The following is a 15470-nucleotide window of genomic DNA, read 5'->3' as shown; positions in this document are numbered from 1 at the left end:
CCGTTGAGGCGTAAAGACCTCCTGAAAACTAAATACACTGAAATTTTAGGCAAACTGGCACGACGGGCGCGACGAGGTCACACCCATTGCTGCTGATAAAAAATTGTTGTTCCCAGAGCCTTGGAGCAGCAGCTTCGTACCAAAAATACTATTGTCTTTTTAATTGAACTATATAATATTTAAGGATACTAAAAATTAATATTTCAATTACTTGTTTAGATTCCTAGTCTAAATCCACCGCAGATCCGAAATTGTTGAAATCTCGTTCCAGATGTCCATCTAGCGTTGTCACATCATTTTTGGGACTGGCCTTTGCGGTACCTTCTCTCGACGATTCTAACCGCGCGCAAGAGCAAAGGTTTGAGTCAGGATCCTCAGGATACTAATATGCATAATACAAAACTCCCTCATTCTCCAGCTGCCTGATCTTCCGATTTTCATGTTTAAGCCAGAATCTCATCGCCCATGCCCCAGCCGCAGTCGCAATACTCAGGGCTGCACTTGACGACATGGCCATGACATACCGCGGCTCGTCGCTAGTTGGCCACATGTACGGCGTCCAGATGAAAGAGGCGACAGCGATGCAGTTTACAATGGCGAGCGAAGACGCCTTTTTCTCTTTTGTCTGTGAGCAAGTGGCGGATACCCAGCCGAGGATGATGCTATTGACGGCGTAGGTTCCGATTGAGAAGACGCACATTGCGACTGGAAATTATTAGATGGTGCGTCAAAAGAAGGGGTGTGGGTAGGGATTTTATACAGTATCGCGCGCCGGTATTCAAGGTAGCGCAGCCGAGGACGAACCCGAAGACTGCAATCGCTTTCGCAATTGTGATGTGCCTGTATTGTGCGAAGTCTGCGTTAGAAGAGTTGATTAGAGGCAAAGGGGATAATTACCACGTCCGCTCATTGAATCTCCCAGAAGACCAGGACCACGCAATTGAGAGAAACCCGGCAACGAGATACGGCGGACAGGTCAAAACGAGGGTGATTGTCTCGCTAAAGCCCAGAGTCGCCACTGCAGTAGGGAAGAAGTTCTTGAACCCATTCGCGCCCAAATGGCAGTGTTGCATCAAGGTAAACAGCCAGACTTTGGGGTCTTTGGCCGCCCCCCAGACACCCTGCCACGTTGTCGTCTTACCCTCGTTCCCGACTGTATCTTCCTGTGTGCGTTCGTGGGCTAGGAGTCTCTCTGATTCGGTCAGCCACCGCGTGGTGAGCGGTTCGTCGGGTAAAATGAAGAATCCGAGGATGGCGACGATAAAGGTGACGACGCCTTGGATGATGAATAACCATCGCCAGCCAGATATCCCAGCCTGAATGACGTTAATGCGCCTTTCCTAAATCAGGAGCAAGGCACCTACCATTCCGTCCATCTGGAAAATACCCAAAGCGATCAACCCAGCAAACGCTGTCGCAAGAATATTCCCTGTGTAAAGGATTGATATACGCGTGGCAAGCTCTTTCCGCGTATAGAAGGTCGCAAGAACATACAACGCACCAGGGTAATAAGGCGCCTCCGTGATGCCCAGGAAGAACCGAGTCAGGAGCAAACCAATATAGTTCTGGCTGACAGCGGTGAGGGCACTGATGATGGCCCACGCGGTCATGCACGACGACATCCACCAGCTAGGGCGGACGCGTGTGACGACCATGTTAGCTGGTATCCCGACAATGACATACCCAACAAAAAGGATTGAAACGCAAGTCTGGTACTCGCTTGAGCTGAGGTTGAGGTCTTCCTCAAGATTGTTGAGCCGTGCGAGTGCGATGGCATTGCGGTCCTGTGTTGCATGCAATGTCAGTAGCTATCATGCGAAGTTAACATGCTGAGACGGGTAGTGCTCACAAGGTAATTAAGAAAGTACATGAACCAAAGAATCGGCATAATCCACCAATCCAACTTGCGGACGAGGGCAATTTCGCGTGGGTCGGATTTTGTGCGTGCCCCTGAGTAGTCACAGGCCGTTGCCCCTAGCCCGGCCTTGGAGATTTCGTCGTCGACAGGAGCCTCGTCACTCTGGACCTTCCCGGGATTCTGAACCAAAGCCATGTTGGAACAATTCGTCAATTAGTCCGTAGTAATGGAGAAGTAAGAAGTCTCAACACAGAGAATCCATGGCTGCCCAACGTCTGTTTTTATACCCTGTACCTTCCCCCAACACCCCATCTCCAACGGCCAAGGGCCTAATGCTATATGAGAATTGGCAGAATTCGGGTGGCGACCTTCCCAAGGCTCGGACGACGGCTGGGCAAAGTGGAACGGCTGTGACAGGGACTCGCAATAGATATAGCAGTTTGGATTGCTAGAGTTACATCGCCAGGATTCAATAAATGGACACCCCTGAACATTCCTTAATGGCAAGAAGATTCTGCCAACACCCTGGAGCAGCATCAGTCAGGTCTGCACCTTGCATAGAACCGTGAGCCCTGAATATCAGAAGAATAGGATACCATGTTAACGGAGGACAGTTGGCTGGGCTGAGCTGACATTAGTCTGGAATTTGGCATCTCAGACCTCGTCCGTGCTCAAGTTGGCAGAGTCCTAGCCTCAAGTAGCCTTGCAGAGCAGTAAATGTCGGTTGGCCAAATCAGGTAAGCTGGGGTATAGTGGTTGAATGCAGGGAGATGGCAATCTGTGACTGCCTCCGGTTTGCGGCATTTATTTTCAGGGTCTACAGTCTGAGCGTGCAAGGAAGTGCCTTGGCAAGGTCTCCATGTCTCTCTGGGGTATAAGCACCCTGATAGGCTGTTGCACCGCCTTACTCCACTGTCAGTACCGAGCCAGACGCATATTTGGCTGGAGTGTGATATTATTACGGTATGCTTATAGACATTTTGTATATGGCCTGTGTGATCCTTGACTGTCATTTAAGTAAGGGACATCACAAGTTGCCTCAGAAGGGGTCCGAAGGTGCATTACTGTCCAGTTATATTGGCATGGCTTCAGTGTTGGGGCTGTGCAGGCAGCGAACTATAGTTTTGCATCGAGTATTTTCTTGAACTGACGGCCCGTGTTAAACTTAGAGTATTAATAGCGCCACCAGCTGCCATGGTAAATAATCTTGTTTGCTGTTTCTAGACAAGCCGTAAAGGAGAATTGGCAGGTCAGTTGCGGATTGAAGTCCTGAACCTATATAAAAGACCATGCGGCAAGATCGCAATCTTTGGGCGAGACAACTAAGCTTGGATGAAGGCGATGGGCTCAGCAGAGAGTTTCGAGGCTGGCAGTTGTAGAAGAGAGGAGCCCGTGAGGGAGAGGCTTTAGCCAAAGGAAACACGTTGTGCGGGGAGCTGGCTTGTGTGATCTTTATGCGTCAATACTGTATCATAGAAGCTCATGCAGCAACAGATACAAAGCTCATCAATAACATGCTATCGTTGGTCTCGAACATTCAATCAAGATCCGCGTTAATTTTATTCTCCGATTCTCGGGCAAGGACAAGTGGACCTAAAACTCTACGAGTTTTCCAGAAATCAGACTGAAAGATGACTGTTCCTTCTGATATTATTCCTAGTGTACTGGAGTTCTGCGGTTTAGACTTTCTGACATCACGTATGTGCCTCACCCAGACTCGGTTACCAAATTGCTCGACATGGCGTTCTCCGCGACACCACTGGCTCTTCGGAAATACGAGGTAGAATCTGCATGATCGGCCATGTGTCAAAGTGTCCCCCACGCCAAGCACTTCGTGGGCTAATCAATGGCTTCAACTCCGCTGAGTCTTTGGTCGCTGCAAAGTACAAATGCCGTGCCCACACTTCAGGCTCGGACGATTTCCGAAACCCTAACCAAGTTTGGTTGGCTAGCCTTGGTTATAGTGTTGCATACACCCTATAATGACCGTTTGGTCCTGTCATTGATTGTTCCCACAGACTGTTTCCGTATTACAAACCAGAGCTCCTGCAATGGACGTTGTACATGACGACAGCTCGGGAAATACTCGGCATTTTGATGCTTGGAATCGGAAATAAGATCCATCCCCCTTGCTCACTAGAATTTCCTGACAATTTGGTATGTGGTGTCATCGCCAGGATTAATAATAATAGTTAACTACAGAAGTGTCTACTAGCTGAATTGATTCGGATGATAGTTGAGGTGCGAATTGAATCGAATTGAAGATCTGATCTCCTAGCTACGCTCTCATCCATCAACTACAGCAAACTGTGGGACTCTCTGACCTGATCGGCATTATCCCAAACCAGGATCTGGGCCCCAGTGCAAGAAAAAGTTTAGTCAACATTGTTAACAAGATTGGCAGGTACTGGGAAGTCGCTAGGTACCTGTACTGTAAGGCAAAGAAATTGCCTTTGGCTCGAGCAATGAGAACAATCCCGAGGAGGCATTTGCTTCTCCTATAGTTAAGGATTATTTCCTGAGTTGCAGTCCAAAATCGCTGAAACCACTCCAAAGGGCAGCCAACAGAAGCTCCTGAGAGAAATTTACGCAATATTGAAGATTGGCCAACAGCATCCTATCGACCGGTACAGTGCCTTACACAACCGCCCTGCCCATCCAGAACTCCTCCATTCGAACCCTCACCCAGGGGTCTAGTGCTTTTGCGGTTAATAGGAAAGTAACCTCATTGCCGAAAAAGCTTCTAATCGAACTCTTTCTTGCAGACATCACAAACAGCCGAGTCGAGCCAGGAACACCCGTTCTCAACTACAATCTGACCTGAGTTGGTGAAATTATGAGGCTGTGAACTGGCAAAATCCAAGGATTCGCTATCCTCTCAGAAGCGCATTTATTCTGAACCGGCTTCACCCTCCAGATCCTACACTGTTAAACGGAAAAACTCCCTGCCTGACTCGGTATCCAAGCGATACGTATCCCCAACTGTCCCTTCATCGAAAATCGGTCCAGGAGGGACACGGTCATACCATTTTAACTGAATCTCATCCATATCTCCCTGGTCAACATCCATCCGTCCTTGGACAGTAATATTCTGTTTTAAATCCAGATATACTACCAGGAGCTTATCTGTCTTAAAGGCCTCCTCATCCACAATCCAAAGCCAGCCCATAGACACTGCGCATAACAAGTCCCTTGCATACCCATTACCATTGAGCAGTAGATTCACGTCCTGCTTCCAGCCAGGATGCTCCCTCTTAGCTCTGGTAAATGCCCCCTTGAGCTTAGGGAGATCCCTGTCTAATTTCGCCTGTAACGGCGCCCGTTGATAAACTGTCGAAAAGCCTATAATTTCCGGGAGGACGCTCAAGATTTGCTTCCAGTCTGAACCATAGTTAAACAGCTCCGCATCATCCAAAACAGCCCAATCGGCTGACTCGGCATAGTTATCTGATGTATCAGCATACTCGGCAATTTTTTGATCGCCCGCTGAGCTGTTCTCGTAATATGTCCGCAGCATGACAGGGGCAAGGAAATTCTCCCCAGCCCAGAGATGCCATGCTTTCTTGCGCATGTCGTCGGACCGCCACGGGCAGAGGATTGTTGCCACCTCTTCTGCTGTGGGGATGCGCTCTGGCTGCTGCTCTGAATACTCAGTGAATCGGGTTGTGTCCCATTCCTTGGGGATCTCTTCCAGCTGCATGTATTCTCTCACCAGGCGCTTTCGCTGGTCATTGATGGACTCAGAGGATGAGTAGTCCCAATGCCTCTGATTTTCCTTTAGCCTTGCGTAAAGTAATACCAGCATAGGAGACGCGAAATACATACAATTAAGTACTGTTCCACAGGTAATTGACCCCATCTAGGGACGAAATCGGAACCATCGCCCCCGCTCATGTTGAAATTGAGGTTATGGTTGAATTGATATGTGGAAGACCAGGAGGAATAAGGTAAAGGTTGTGTTGAGCGGGGGTTTATTTTGACCCTCCTGGCCCTGACTAATCAATTTTACTGGTAACTTGAACAAATTATGGGGACTGGGATAGAGTAACTATGGAGTCACGGTGTTTTCTGTTTCTCATCTGTTTTAGGGCTCGTCCCTGCCGCAACTTGGAAATGACGTGCTCCCGTCAACATTCTAGTCAATCTACAATGAAGAATGAGCAGTTGATTGTAGCTGCCAACTTGGACACGAATTTGCGATGCTGCCTCCCTCTGCAGATACTTGTGTACCGGTCGCCTCGGCGGGCCCTACCGACTGGCGGGTGGCAACTGTCGGGGCACCGTCCGAACACTGCCCTCTGACATTTATGGAGCTCATGTCGGTGTACGACCAGGCCGGGGTAGATTGCGGGGAAACAAAGTGTTACGTACGGAAAATGCTTGTCCTAGGTTGACTAGTATGGCTTTCTTGTCGGTTGTTGGCTGCTTATCACCCCCCCATATACCGTGGCATTCCCGAATCAGCAGGCTATACACACTAAGACCCTTTTCACATGGGGCACTTTGCGCCTGTTCAACTCAAAGATGCAAAAGCATGTCCAGCTTCTGGTTCACGCTGCTTTTAGCTATCTCAGTGGGATATGGTTCAACCAAGAATTCGGCGTCGAAGCTCTTGTTTCAGAGCAGCTACCATATGCTGGGTTCTCTCAACTGCACCCTTATTCTCGATAGACCGACGATGAAGATACTGCATGCACTCTGCAACAGAGCCCCAGACCATGCACTTGAATGCCTTGGGAGCTGGCATATTTGCTTCTCTAGACTGCTCCATAGCTCGCTCGTAGTTTTGCACCAACTCGCAACTCAGCTCATCTGCCATCCCCTGGATCTGTCCACACTCCAGTGGGACGGTGAGTTTGTTTGTAAGGAGGCGCTTTTGGTGTACGGCAATTGCTTTGACGGCACTGGCAGCGTTGTGTGTGGCGAGGAAGAGAGCAGCATTCGGGAAATCGAGCTTAGAGCCCTCGGGCATTCGTCGACAAATCATCGTCTCTGCGATAAGGTCATACGACTGATCCGTCTCTTCCTTGGTGTCGTGGATGAGAGAACGAATTTCATGTTCAATGTATGCCCCTCGGACGAGCTTGATTCCCACTCCGAAGCCCCCCTGGGATGCTAGAGTAAGATGACGATCGAGGTTTGCTTTTGACCCTTTGAGGTAGCCTTGGATGGTGTTGTATACCAGTGGCTGGGCAGAATTATTATGCCCTTTCATGATCTCAATAGCCCAGTCATCGAGTCCATGCTGGAGGACCTGCTGTTCAGCATCCAGCCACAAACGAGATCCTTGCTCTCGGGTAGCAAGGCAAATATCATCCATTGCCTTTGCCACAACCTGAGGCATAGGCCTTCTTTCTGCCATAGCGTCGATACAAATGGGACCGGCACCTGTGAGTCTTGGTATATCTATTAGTGTTGGACTTGGAATGGTCAAATCCACCGGCCTACTTACTTGACTGCCAGATAATCACCAGCTCCAACCATACGCAAAGTTTTCAATGTCCCCTTCTTCCACTCCTCCACAATTTCATAGCATCGGTCGCTATATACTTTCGTGCCAGATGCATTATGGACCACAGCATCAGTCGGGTTCACGATGATCTCCTTTGAATAACCCAGAATAATTCCTTGGTATCCAATTTTCTTGATATCTGCTACTGTCTTGGAGACTTCCCGGCGGTTTGTTCCTGCGCAGAAGTGATCGTATACAGTCCAGCGAAGTATTTTATTCAGGATCCTATTGTGGTCCGGGTTGAGGATGGCTGATTTTGAGTTCGCGATGATTTCCAGTGCAGCAAGGGACGGCTTGAGGAGTGGTTTCGATGACATGAGAAATGTCAGGACCAGCGACCGCAGAATAAGCCTAGTCGGCAGTCTTGCCATGGAGGGGACCTCTGAGGGAGGAAGGACAGGCGACGAAGCGGACTTGCCTGCCGGATCATGCAAGGCCGCCTTAGTCGAACGGTGCCGCCAAAAGGTTATGCCGTGTCGTGGGAAAGTGCTGGACATCAACCCAATGCTGGGGTTGGAAAGAGACCGAGATTTCATCATGGCAATATGAGCCCTAGTTGATATATCAAGACACAGCAGTCACCACAAAACATCCCTCAACCTGCGCTACGAATTCGGCGAGCCGGTGAGCATGTCCTTCAATGTTATATATCCAGCTAGAAGATCTCCAAATACCACAGATCATTAGTTCACGCCGGTGTGGTTCCGACATTCGGTCGTGCGCGTCGGCATGGGCGTCCGACACACATCCCCTTGACCTTCAGTCGACCGACAGTTAACCAACCACGTTCCATAACAGGACGGCCTCGCGTAGCCTTCTGCGGGGCACGCGGGGTTGCCATTCAAGATCACTGGTGCTCCATTAGCGTGGCAAAGGGAAACCGCCTCTCATCTCCTCTCTGACTGGCGCTGCTGGTGTGCATGACACTGTCCTCCTGAACAGGCATACCAGTGTCAGAAGATGGATTGCAAGGGCCGGGACGGCTCTCCGTGGTCACACTGAATGTGCAATGTCCCCACGTCTCCGCGTCTCCAAGTACGTGGGGTTGTTTCTTTGAGTAGGTTTACTGTCAGAAGGATACTTTGAGCTAGTGATGAAGAACGATTGTATATTGACTAAAACTATTTGCACTCTCTCTGTGGCCAACAAGCCTATCAAACCTCATTAGAAGGATACTGCACCCTCTCCAAAGGGACATATTCCTCCTTAATTGTCCGAGTGCTCACGAATCTCAGCAAGTGAGCCATTGTGCCTGTCTTGTCATTCGTGCCAGAATCCCGACTACCACCAAAAGGCTGCTGGGCCACGACAGAGCCGGTACACTTTGTATTAAGATAGAGCATTCCCGCAGCATGTTTCAAGATGGTCTGCGCCTGGCGACTAGCATAGGGGTCTTTGGCGAAGATACTGCCTGTAAGAGCATAGCGGGAGGTAGTATCCACTGTCTTGAGTATTTCCTCCCACTTATTATCAGGGAAGACATAGACACCTAGGATAGGCCCAAACAGCTCACGAGACATGATATCATGGCGTGGGTTACTGGTCTGGTACACTGTAGGATGAATATAGAACCCTTCTTCTTTTGATGCCTTTCCACCGGCAATTAGCTCCAGTTCAGGATCCACCTTTGCATCTTCAATAACATTGTTGAGCTTGTCGAAGGACCGTTCGTGGATGACCGGGTTAATAAAATTGCTGTAGTCCTCCACAGGACCAGTCTTCAATGCAGCAATTTCCTTCTGTAAATGGTCCTTGAATTCTGGCCAGACAGATTCAGCAACATAGACCCGTGAGTTGGCTGAACACTTCTGGCCCTGGTACTCAAATGCTGCACGGATTGTATTAAGCGCCGCGCTCCTTATATCCGCAGACGAATGAACCACGCCCCAGTTCTTCCCGCCAGTCTCACCAACCACACGAGGATATGAATTGTAGATACCCTGACCAATGGCATTCCCAATCTTCTTCTGGATACCCTTAAAAACAGCTGTTGAACCAATAAACGACAACCCTCCAAACTCTGGCCTCTGCAGAACAGTATCAGTAACCCCTTCTGCATCCCCAGGCACGAACTGAATCACATCCTTAGGAAGCCCAGCCTCGAGTAATATCTGATGCAGCAACCAGCTCGCATGCAATGCCGAATCCGACGGCTTCCAAATAACCACGTTGCCTAGCAGTGCTGCAGGCCCAACAAGGGTCGCGCCTAGCGCGGTGAAGTTGAATGGTGCAATCGCGTACACAAAGCCTTCAAGCGGCCGGTACTCGAGTTTATTCCAGTTCCCCGCAGGCTGTTCCCTCGGCTGCTGGGAATACAACGACCACGCCTCCTGGATGTAGTACCGGAAGAAATTCGCCGTCTCGGCGGGTGCGTCAATCTCCGCCTGCCATATGTTCTTCCCCTGCCCGAGCATTGTCGCGGCTACAAGTTCAGAGCGGTATTTGCCTGTGATGAGTTCACAGGCGCGCAGGAAGATCGCGGCGCGGTCTTCAAAGGGCATGGCCTCCCAGGCAGGTTTGGCTGCTAGAGCAGCGTCGATGGCGGTGTTGACTTGGTCGGGTGTTGCGGAGGCATATTCCGCGACTTTCTCAGAGTGCTTGGAAGGGTTGAGCTGCGTGCGCGACTCCTTTGGCTGCAGTGTTGCACCGTTGACGGTGAGAGGGATTTGCACAGGAAAGGTGCGCTTCATGGATTCGATTGTTTTGGTAAGTTGGGTGCGTTCGGGGGAGCCTTTGGCGTAAGTGAACTGGGTAGCTGTGTTAATAGTATATTTGTCTTATTCGGTTTGGTCTTTCTTACCATTTTCTCGTTTTCAAACTTGGGAGGGTGCCAGAGTGTGAGGCCCCTGCGGTGGACGGTGTTGATGGTGCGTTGCACCTGTTTTCCGAGACTTGGCCGCGTCATGCTTGACATGTTTGACATATTCTACCAATGCTGTTACTTCCTGACTCTTGGGGGAACAGCGTCTATTTAACAACTGCGCGATGGAGGACAGGCTCGGAGCGCCACCCCGACATTGACCGGCATCGATGAGTTTAGACTGGCTTAATCCGCCATCGCGTTGCGTATTTTACCCGATTCGGGGACTTGCAGGTCATGGTTTTCTTTTCGAATTGCGCCGCCTTGGAGACTCCTATCTCACAGCCCTTGAATAGTTGTTGTAGGGCCCTTTTTTGGTGGTGACAGTGGACTTTAAGAGCCTCTTTTTAGAGTCTTTTGAGCTGCCGATGCTAGTCCCTGCAACTGACGGACTTTATGAGTCGTAGTCACTGCAGAGTCATTGCAAAGACTTAAAAACTTGTTGAAGTATATTGTGTTCATAGAGGAGTAAACTACTTTATTATTTGCAACACAAGCTATTACCCGACTGAGTATACTTATCTATACCCTAACTCTTCGCCAATGGCTCGCGCACCGCCGAAACAAACATACTACAGGTAAGCAAGTTAGATACTCCTAGACAAGGAAAAGTCACATCAAAGAAAGAAGACGTGTTCTGTAGATTCGCAATTGGAGAGGTTGCCGCTGATAGCTCTACTTATACCTTATAAGAGACGGCCTTGCTCAGCAATGTCGGGCGGGGGTTCCGATGCCCATTCCGACCGCGATAAATGCTGGATTATAAGGCAATGCTGTCCAATAATTAAATCAAATACTTGTCAAAATGTTCGCACCCACTGTTCGGTCCCGTTCTTCCATGATCACCAGCCACCTTCCGTACCTTCAGCGCCCGGTATCATCTCTCCACCCTCACGCACAAGCAAAAAGAAACAACTCTTCGACCATTACCAGAGCCCATACGGACAAGGCCTATTCCCGTGAGTAGCTACAAAAGTGCACTCTTGGCCTTACAAATAAACAACAACAACAACAACAGAGACCAGAGGCTGAAACCGCGACAAGAGACTGGAAAAGCACCCTCCGGCTTGCATTCCATACAATCCTAGACTGGCGCGTCCTGTGCGTGCTCCCGCTCTTCTTCTGCGCAAACGTCTTCTACTCCGCACGCGCTCCCTAAACAGCGCCCTATACTGGATCACCCAGATGATCGGCGGTCTAATCATAGATTTAATTCTCGCAGTCCTAACCCTCACCTGTTCCGCGCGCGCAAAAGCCGGCTAGCTCTTCCTATTTGTAACAGGAATGAGTACATGGGGCGGCGGATACACGTTCTAGAAACAAAGCACAGCGCGGATGGACCACGGTCTAAAGCAGGATATCAACTACACAGCTGGTTCGGTATCAACAGGTCCGATATTCCCGTATATCTTCTATAGCGGGCTTGATGTCTTTTAGCAGTCGTATTGCGACTGACCTATGGGCGCGAGGTCTAATAATCCCGGGTTATAGTAGTGCTGGTTACTGCGTATAAGACGTCTAAGAATACGGCGGATGCGATGGATTGGGGGCTTTGTATGGGGGTTTCAGTCCCGACTAGCCTCGATCGGCCGAGGGTCATGTATACACGGTCGCACGATAATCTGCGCTTGTAGCTCTCCGCAGCGAGCAGGCCCGATAATGGATGCTGGGAGGGCTAGAAGTGGGCCTGGCGGGAAATAACGGAAAAGCCAGGGATCCCAAGGAAATCAACGTCGACATTCCGTTAACGCCTGGATTTACTTATAACCACATATACGTGGCAATCTCATCATTTAGAGAGCCTGCCAGTGATTGAAACAACATGACAAGTTCATACTCTGACAACGTCCCCTACCCGTTTGCCCTTTAAACCAGAAGGGAAATAAAGACCAAGCGTTATCACAGCAGTCCTGAAACTGTAACTCTAACCTTCCCCAATTCGCGAGGCCGGTTGCCCTCCGCGCAAGCATCGCGGCTGCGATCCATGATGCTAGAAGCATGGGCCGACAAGGCCAAAATTCTCGGCACGCCTTGCTCTTATGACGCGCTCTCGTCGCGGCTTGTTGAGGAAGCTGGATTTCCCTTTCTCTTTCTGTCTGGATACACCGTGGCAAGCACCCACGGTCTTCCCGACACGGGGTATATTATAATGCAGTAAATGTGCGACAAGGTGCAGGAAACAGCAAGGCAGGTGTCGATCCCGATCATGGTGGACGGTGATACTGGCTACGGGAGTCCGCTGAATGTGAAGCGGACTGTTGAGAGCTTTGCTCTAGCGGGTGCGGCAGGTGTTATGGTCGAGGACCAGACCTGGCCGAAGCGTACGTCCGTCCTCGCATTTGGAATCCCAGGGCCATGACATGACTGCTGACGGTATGAACCATCAGGTTGTGGGCATACGAAAGAAAAGTCTGTCGTTTCTCGCGAAGAAGCATTCGCGCGTATCCAGGCTGCCTGCGATGCTAGAGACAACAGCCTTGATATCTTGATCCTCGCTCGCACTGACTCTCTCGTCCTTGTATGGGACGAGGCAGTCTGTCATGCCCAAGAATTCCAGAGAATCGGCGCGGATGCTGTCTTTGTCGAGGCCCTCCCTGATCGCGCTGCCATGGAGCGAGCTATCAAAGAGATCAGAGTGCCGATGATGGCCAACAGTATGTCTGAGCCCGTGATGTAGACCAGATCTCCTAACTCTTCACAGTCATCGAGGGGGGTTTGACAGAAAATCTATCTGCCGTGGAATTAGCAGAGCTAGGGTTCGCTGTTGTTGTGTATCCGTTCACGCTTGTTGCTGCCAAGCTGAAAAGTATCCGGGAGATGCTGCGTGCTCTTAAAGGGAGTATGTCTGTTGGAGCTCCGCCTATGATCCTCTCTGCCGAAGATGTCTGCAAGGGCGTGGGCTTCACCCAGTACTGGGTATGTCGTGCCGGTCTCTCGGATCGCCACTTTCCATTGCTGATTGTTGCGATAGGATCTTGAACGGAAGTACGCGGGCGCTGTAGAGGGCAAGGAGGAGGCAAATGGCGATACTGGCGTGATTGGAAGTACAGAGATAGAAGACGGTTGTCACTCAGAGGCGAACGGCAAGGTCCATTGATTGCATCGGTACCTCGGATATATATATATTCATTCTTAATACATATTTCTCTGATTTATCCCAAATTTACAATAAATACTAGTCTAGCCAGGGAATGAAGGAAGATTCCATAAGAAACTCCAGTCACCCTCCTCCAAACCTACGAATCCCGCACACTCATCTTCATTTGTATGAACTCCAAAAGGTGCCATTGAGATATCCAGAGGAATAGACAGCCAGTCTTGCGGATTCTGGAATACTTGCATGTCTAACAGGCTGGCGTCATCCTCGCCGTTTGCGACAGGCTCATTCACAACCGAGGAAATTGCGTAGGAGTTACGGTCGGTCACTCCAGGGCCCTGGCGACATGGTTTCATCACGAAGTTGCGCTTATACTCTTCAAGGTGAAGAGCTAGTACTGCGGCATACCGCGACGCAAGCTCAACATCGTCCCAGGTGCTGTTACGAAGAGCCTCAATGCCACGCTCCAAATAGTCCAGCGATGCTTCCAACCTGGTTCTCTCGACGCCTAATCCCAGGGCCTTGACGAGGAAGACGGAGGCTGCAATGACCCGCACAATGACGCGCGTCGGACAGTATCACAGAGTGCCTGTGTCGGCGAGGTGGATGGCGCTCTGGAGGATCTGGCAGCCTCCGTCGATCACTTCAAGGACAAACTGAAAGTCGGTCGAAGCCGCAAAATTCCGGAACCACGTCGAAGAACTCTGGTCGAATGAACTTGTGGTATCATGACCTCTTGTGAAGGAGTCGGTTGACCGGTCAACAGCGGCTTGCATTCCGAGGCTGTTGAGGAAAATGCGGCTGTACTGATACTCTATAGCAAGTAATTCGTGGGCGTGCTGTGAGAGATCGGTACTTCTGCTATCAAGGTATACTTCTCTCCAAGCCAGGAGCTGCTGCTGGAAACCTTCAATACTGCTGACGTACTTGTAGCTCTGGATAAGCTCCTGAGTAGCCGCGGTTGAGGAAAACAGCGTACTGGAGATGGACTTGGCCAACTTCGTCAGAGCTAGCTGGGCCTCAATAAAGACACACTTCTTTTCTACCTGGGCAGTTGAGGCTAGTGGCAAAGGCTCAAAGGTAGATGAGTTCAAGCTCGACGGGATCAGCGACGTAGACCCCAATTGATTTAAGAACTGTTCATCCGCAATGAATATGGCCTTGCGCAGCCCGATGTAGCAGCACAAGCGGCTCCGCTGTTGTTCTGGGGATCCCAAGCCCGCGAAGGCCAACTTGGCCTTGGTCGCGTCGAAGATGCCAATCTCATGGCCGAGGGTGACGGTACATCCGAGGAGCATCCAAGACATGCGATCGATCCTTCTTGTGGGCGCAATCACATCGCGAAACCAGGTCCTGTTGATATCCTGCGCCACATCTGCTTCATTGCTGCTGGGATGGTCACGGTCGTCGGGAAGCTGGAAGATCAAATCCGAGTCCCAGCCGTCTGACTTTGGCGGGAAGTAGATGGCTCTGGGCGCCCACTCCGTAATAAGCATGAGGGCCTGGATGGCGCTGACGGTGCGTGTCTTGGCCTTGGATTTCTTCTCCTGGCCGAAGATAATGCGTGTTACGAGGTGCTCGCAGTGTTCCCAAAGACGGTCGTGCAGCGGAGGGCGTGGAAGCGAGAGGAGATCATGAGAATGGTGCAGCAAAGCAGAGGCTCTTGGGTGATGAGCCAGTAGTGGTTCTCGTGGTGACTGTAGTGGTCGTCCAGGACTGGGGATAGAGGCGAGAGATTTTGAAAAAATCTACAAAGTCAACTCTTGAATATCAGCCAGTCTGTTGTGCGGCTGAAGACTCACAAGTCAACATACGAGATGCCTCGTTTGCCGTCAGCCAGCCCATCCAGACAGAACGGAGCGAGTTCCAGAGGCGGAGGATATCGCTGCTTGGATGACAAGGCTCTGAGATGAATGGCCCCGTCGGACGAGGGGGGTGAGTGGTCGGGGAATACAAGCTATCGTGGTCGTTCTGCCGTTCAAGATTCTCCTGGTGCCTCGATGACTGTTGCAGAACTCTCATGGTATCGCTGTTGTTGGATATCGGGGCCTGAATGACCGCTTGTGTCGTATCGCTCTTCCCTGTACCTCCTACGGCGGAGGCCATTGAGTTAAAGTCTGGGATTCGAGTATGCAGAGAACAG

At 50.4% G+C, this 15470-nt stretch overlaps 7 protein-coding genes across 7 annotated transcripts; 1 reads left to right on the top strand and 6 right to left on the bottom strand.

Moving 5' to 3' along the window:
- Positions 1 to 284: 284 nt before the first annotated feature.
- Positions 285 to 2053, bottom strand: ASPSYDRAFT_209880 (uncharacterized protein; the record flags this gene model as incomplete). The annotated part of the gene is made up of 5 exons (XM_040843968.1): positions 285 to 705; positions 761 to 840; positions 898 to 1316; positions 1365 to 1784; positions 1850 to 2053. The coding sequence occupies 5 exons, from the start codon at positions 2051 to 2053 to the stop codon at positions 383 to 385; spliced, it is 1446 nt and encodes a 481-aa protein (XP_040698228.1). The 3' UTR covers positions 285 to 382.
- Positions 2054 to 4778: 2725 nt separating this feature from the next.
- ASPSYDRAFT_35128 (uncharacterized protein) lies at positions 4779 to 5752 on the bottom strand (the record flags this gene model as incomplete). Its single annotated transcript, XM_040845309.1, has 2 exons — positions 4779 to 5633; positions 5684 to 5752. The coding sequence occupies 2 exons, from the start codon at positions 5750 to 5752 to the stop codon at positions 4779 to 4781; spliced, it is 924 nt and encodes a 307-aa protein (XP_040698227.1).
- A 691-nt stretch (positions 5753 to 6443) lies between these two features.
- Positions 6444 to 7741, bottom strand: ASPSYDRAFT_71825 (proline dehydrogenase family protein; the record flags this gene model as incomplete). The annotated part of the gene is made up of 2 exons (XM_040850602.1): positions 6444 to 7254; positions 7311 to 7741. 2 exons carry the CDS (start codon positions 7739 to 7741, stop codon positions 6444 to 6446), a joined length of 1242 nt encoding a protein of 413 aa, XP_040698226.1.
- Positions 7742 to 8524: 783 nt separating this feature from the next.
- On the bottom strand, positions 8525 to 10275 carry ASPSYDRAFT_159854 (L-glutamate gamma-semialdehyde dehydrogenase; the record flags this gene model as incomplete). The annotated part of the gene is made up of 2 exons (XM_040842858.1): positions 8525 to 10117; positions 10171 to 10275. 2 exons carry the CDS (start codon positions 10273 to 10275, stop codon positions 8525 to 8527), a joined length of 1698 nt encoding a protein of 565 aa, XP_040698225.1.
- Positions 10276 to 11113: 838 nt separating this feature from the next.
- Positions 11114 to 11525, bottom strand: ASPSYDRAFT_464798 (uncharacterized protein). Its single transcript, XM_040847240.1, has one exon. It carries the CDS (start codon positions 11433 to 11435, stop codon positions 11220 to 11222), a length of 216 nt encoding a protein of 71 aa, XP_040698224.1. The 5' UTR covers positions 11436 to 11525; the 3' UTR covers positions 11114 to 11219.
- A 527-nt stretch (positions 11526 to 12052) lies between these two features.
- Positions 12053 to 13327, top strand: ASPSYDRAFT_61041 (isocitrate lyase/PEP mutase family protein; the record flags this gene model as incomplete). The annotated part of the gene is made up of 6 exons (XM_040849934.1): positions 12053 to 12087; positions 12139 to 12384; positions 12418 to 12551; positions 12618 to 12884; positions 12932 to 13146; positions 13202 to 13327. 6 exons carry the CDS (start codon positions 12053 to 12055, stop codon positions 13325 to 13327), a joined length of 1023 nt encoding a protein of 340 aa, XP_040698223.1.
- Positions 13309 to 15433, bottom strand: ASPSYDRAFT_81463 (uncharacterized protein; the record flags this gene model as incomplete). The annotated part of the gene is made up of 4 exons (XM_040851091.1): positions 13309 to 13868; positions 14061 to 14904; positions 14925 to 15075; positions 15138 to 15433. 4 exons carry the CDS (start codon positions 15431 to 15433, stop codon positions 13411 to 13413), a joined length of 1749 nt encoding a protein of 582 aa, XP_040698222.1. The 3' UTR covers positions 13309 to 13410.
- Positions 15434 to 15470: the final 37 nt, after the last annotated feature.

This window comes from Aspergillus sydowii (assembly GCF_001890705.1).
Source record: "Aspergillus sydowii CBS 593.65 unplaced genomic scaffold ASPSYscaffold_13, whole genome shotgun sequence".
NCBI classification, from domain to species: domain Eukaryota; kingdom Fungi; phylum Ascomycota; class Eurotiomycetes; order Eurotiales; family Aspergillaceae; genus Aspergillus; species Aspergillus sydowii.
The sequence above is the reverse complement of the archived record's forward strand: the minus strand, read 5'-3'. Positions and strand labels throughout refer to the sequence as shown.

Excerpts from the sequence above, each read along its gene's own strand:
- ASPSYDRAFT_464798 (XM_040847240.1), bottom strand. The coding sequence starts at position 11,435 with ATGATTAGACCGCCGATCATCTGGGTGATCCAGTATAGGGCGCTGTTT.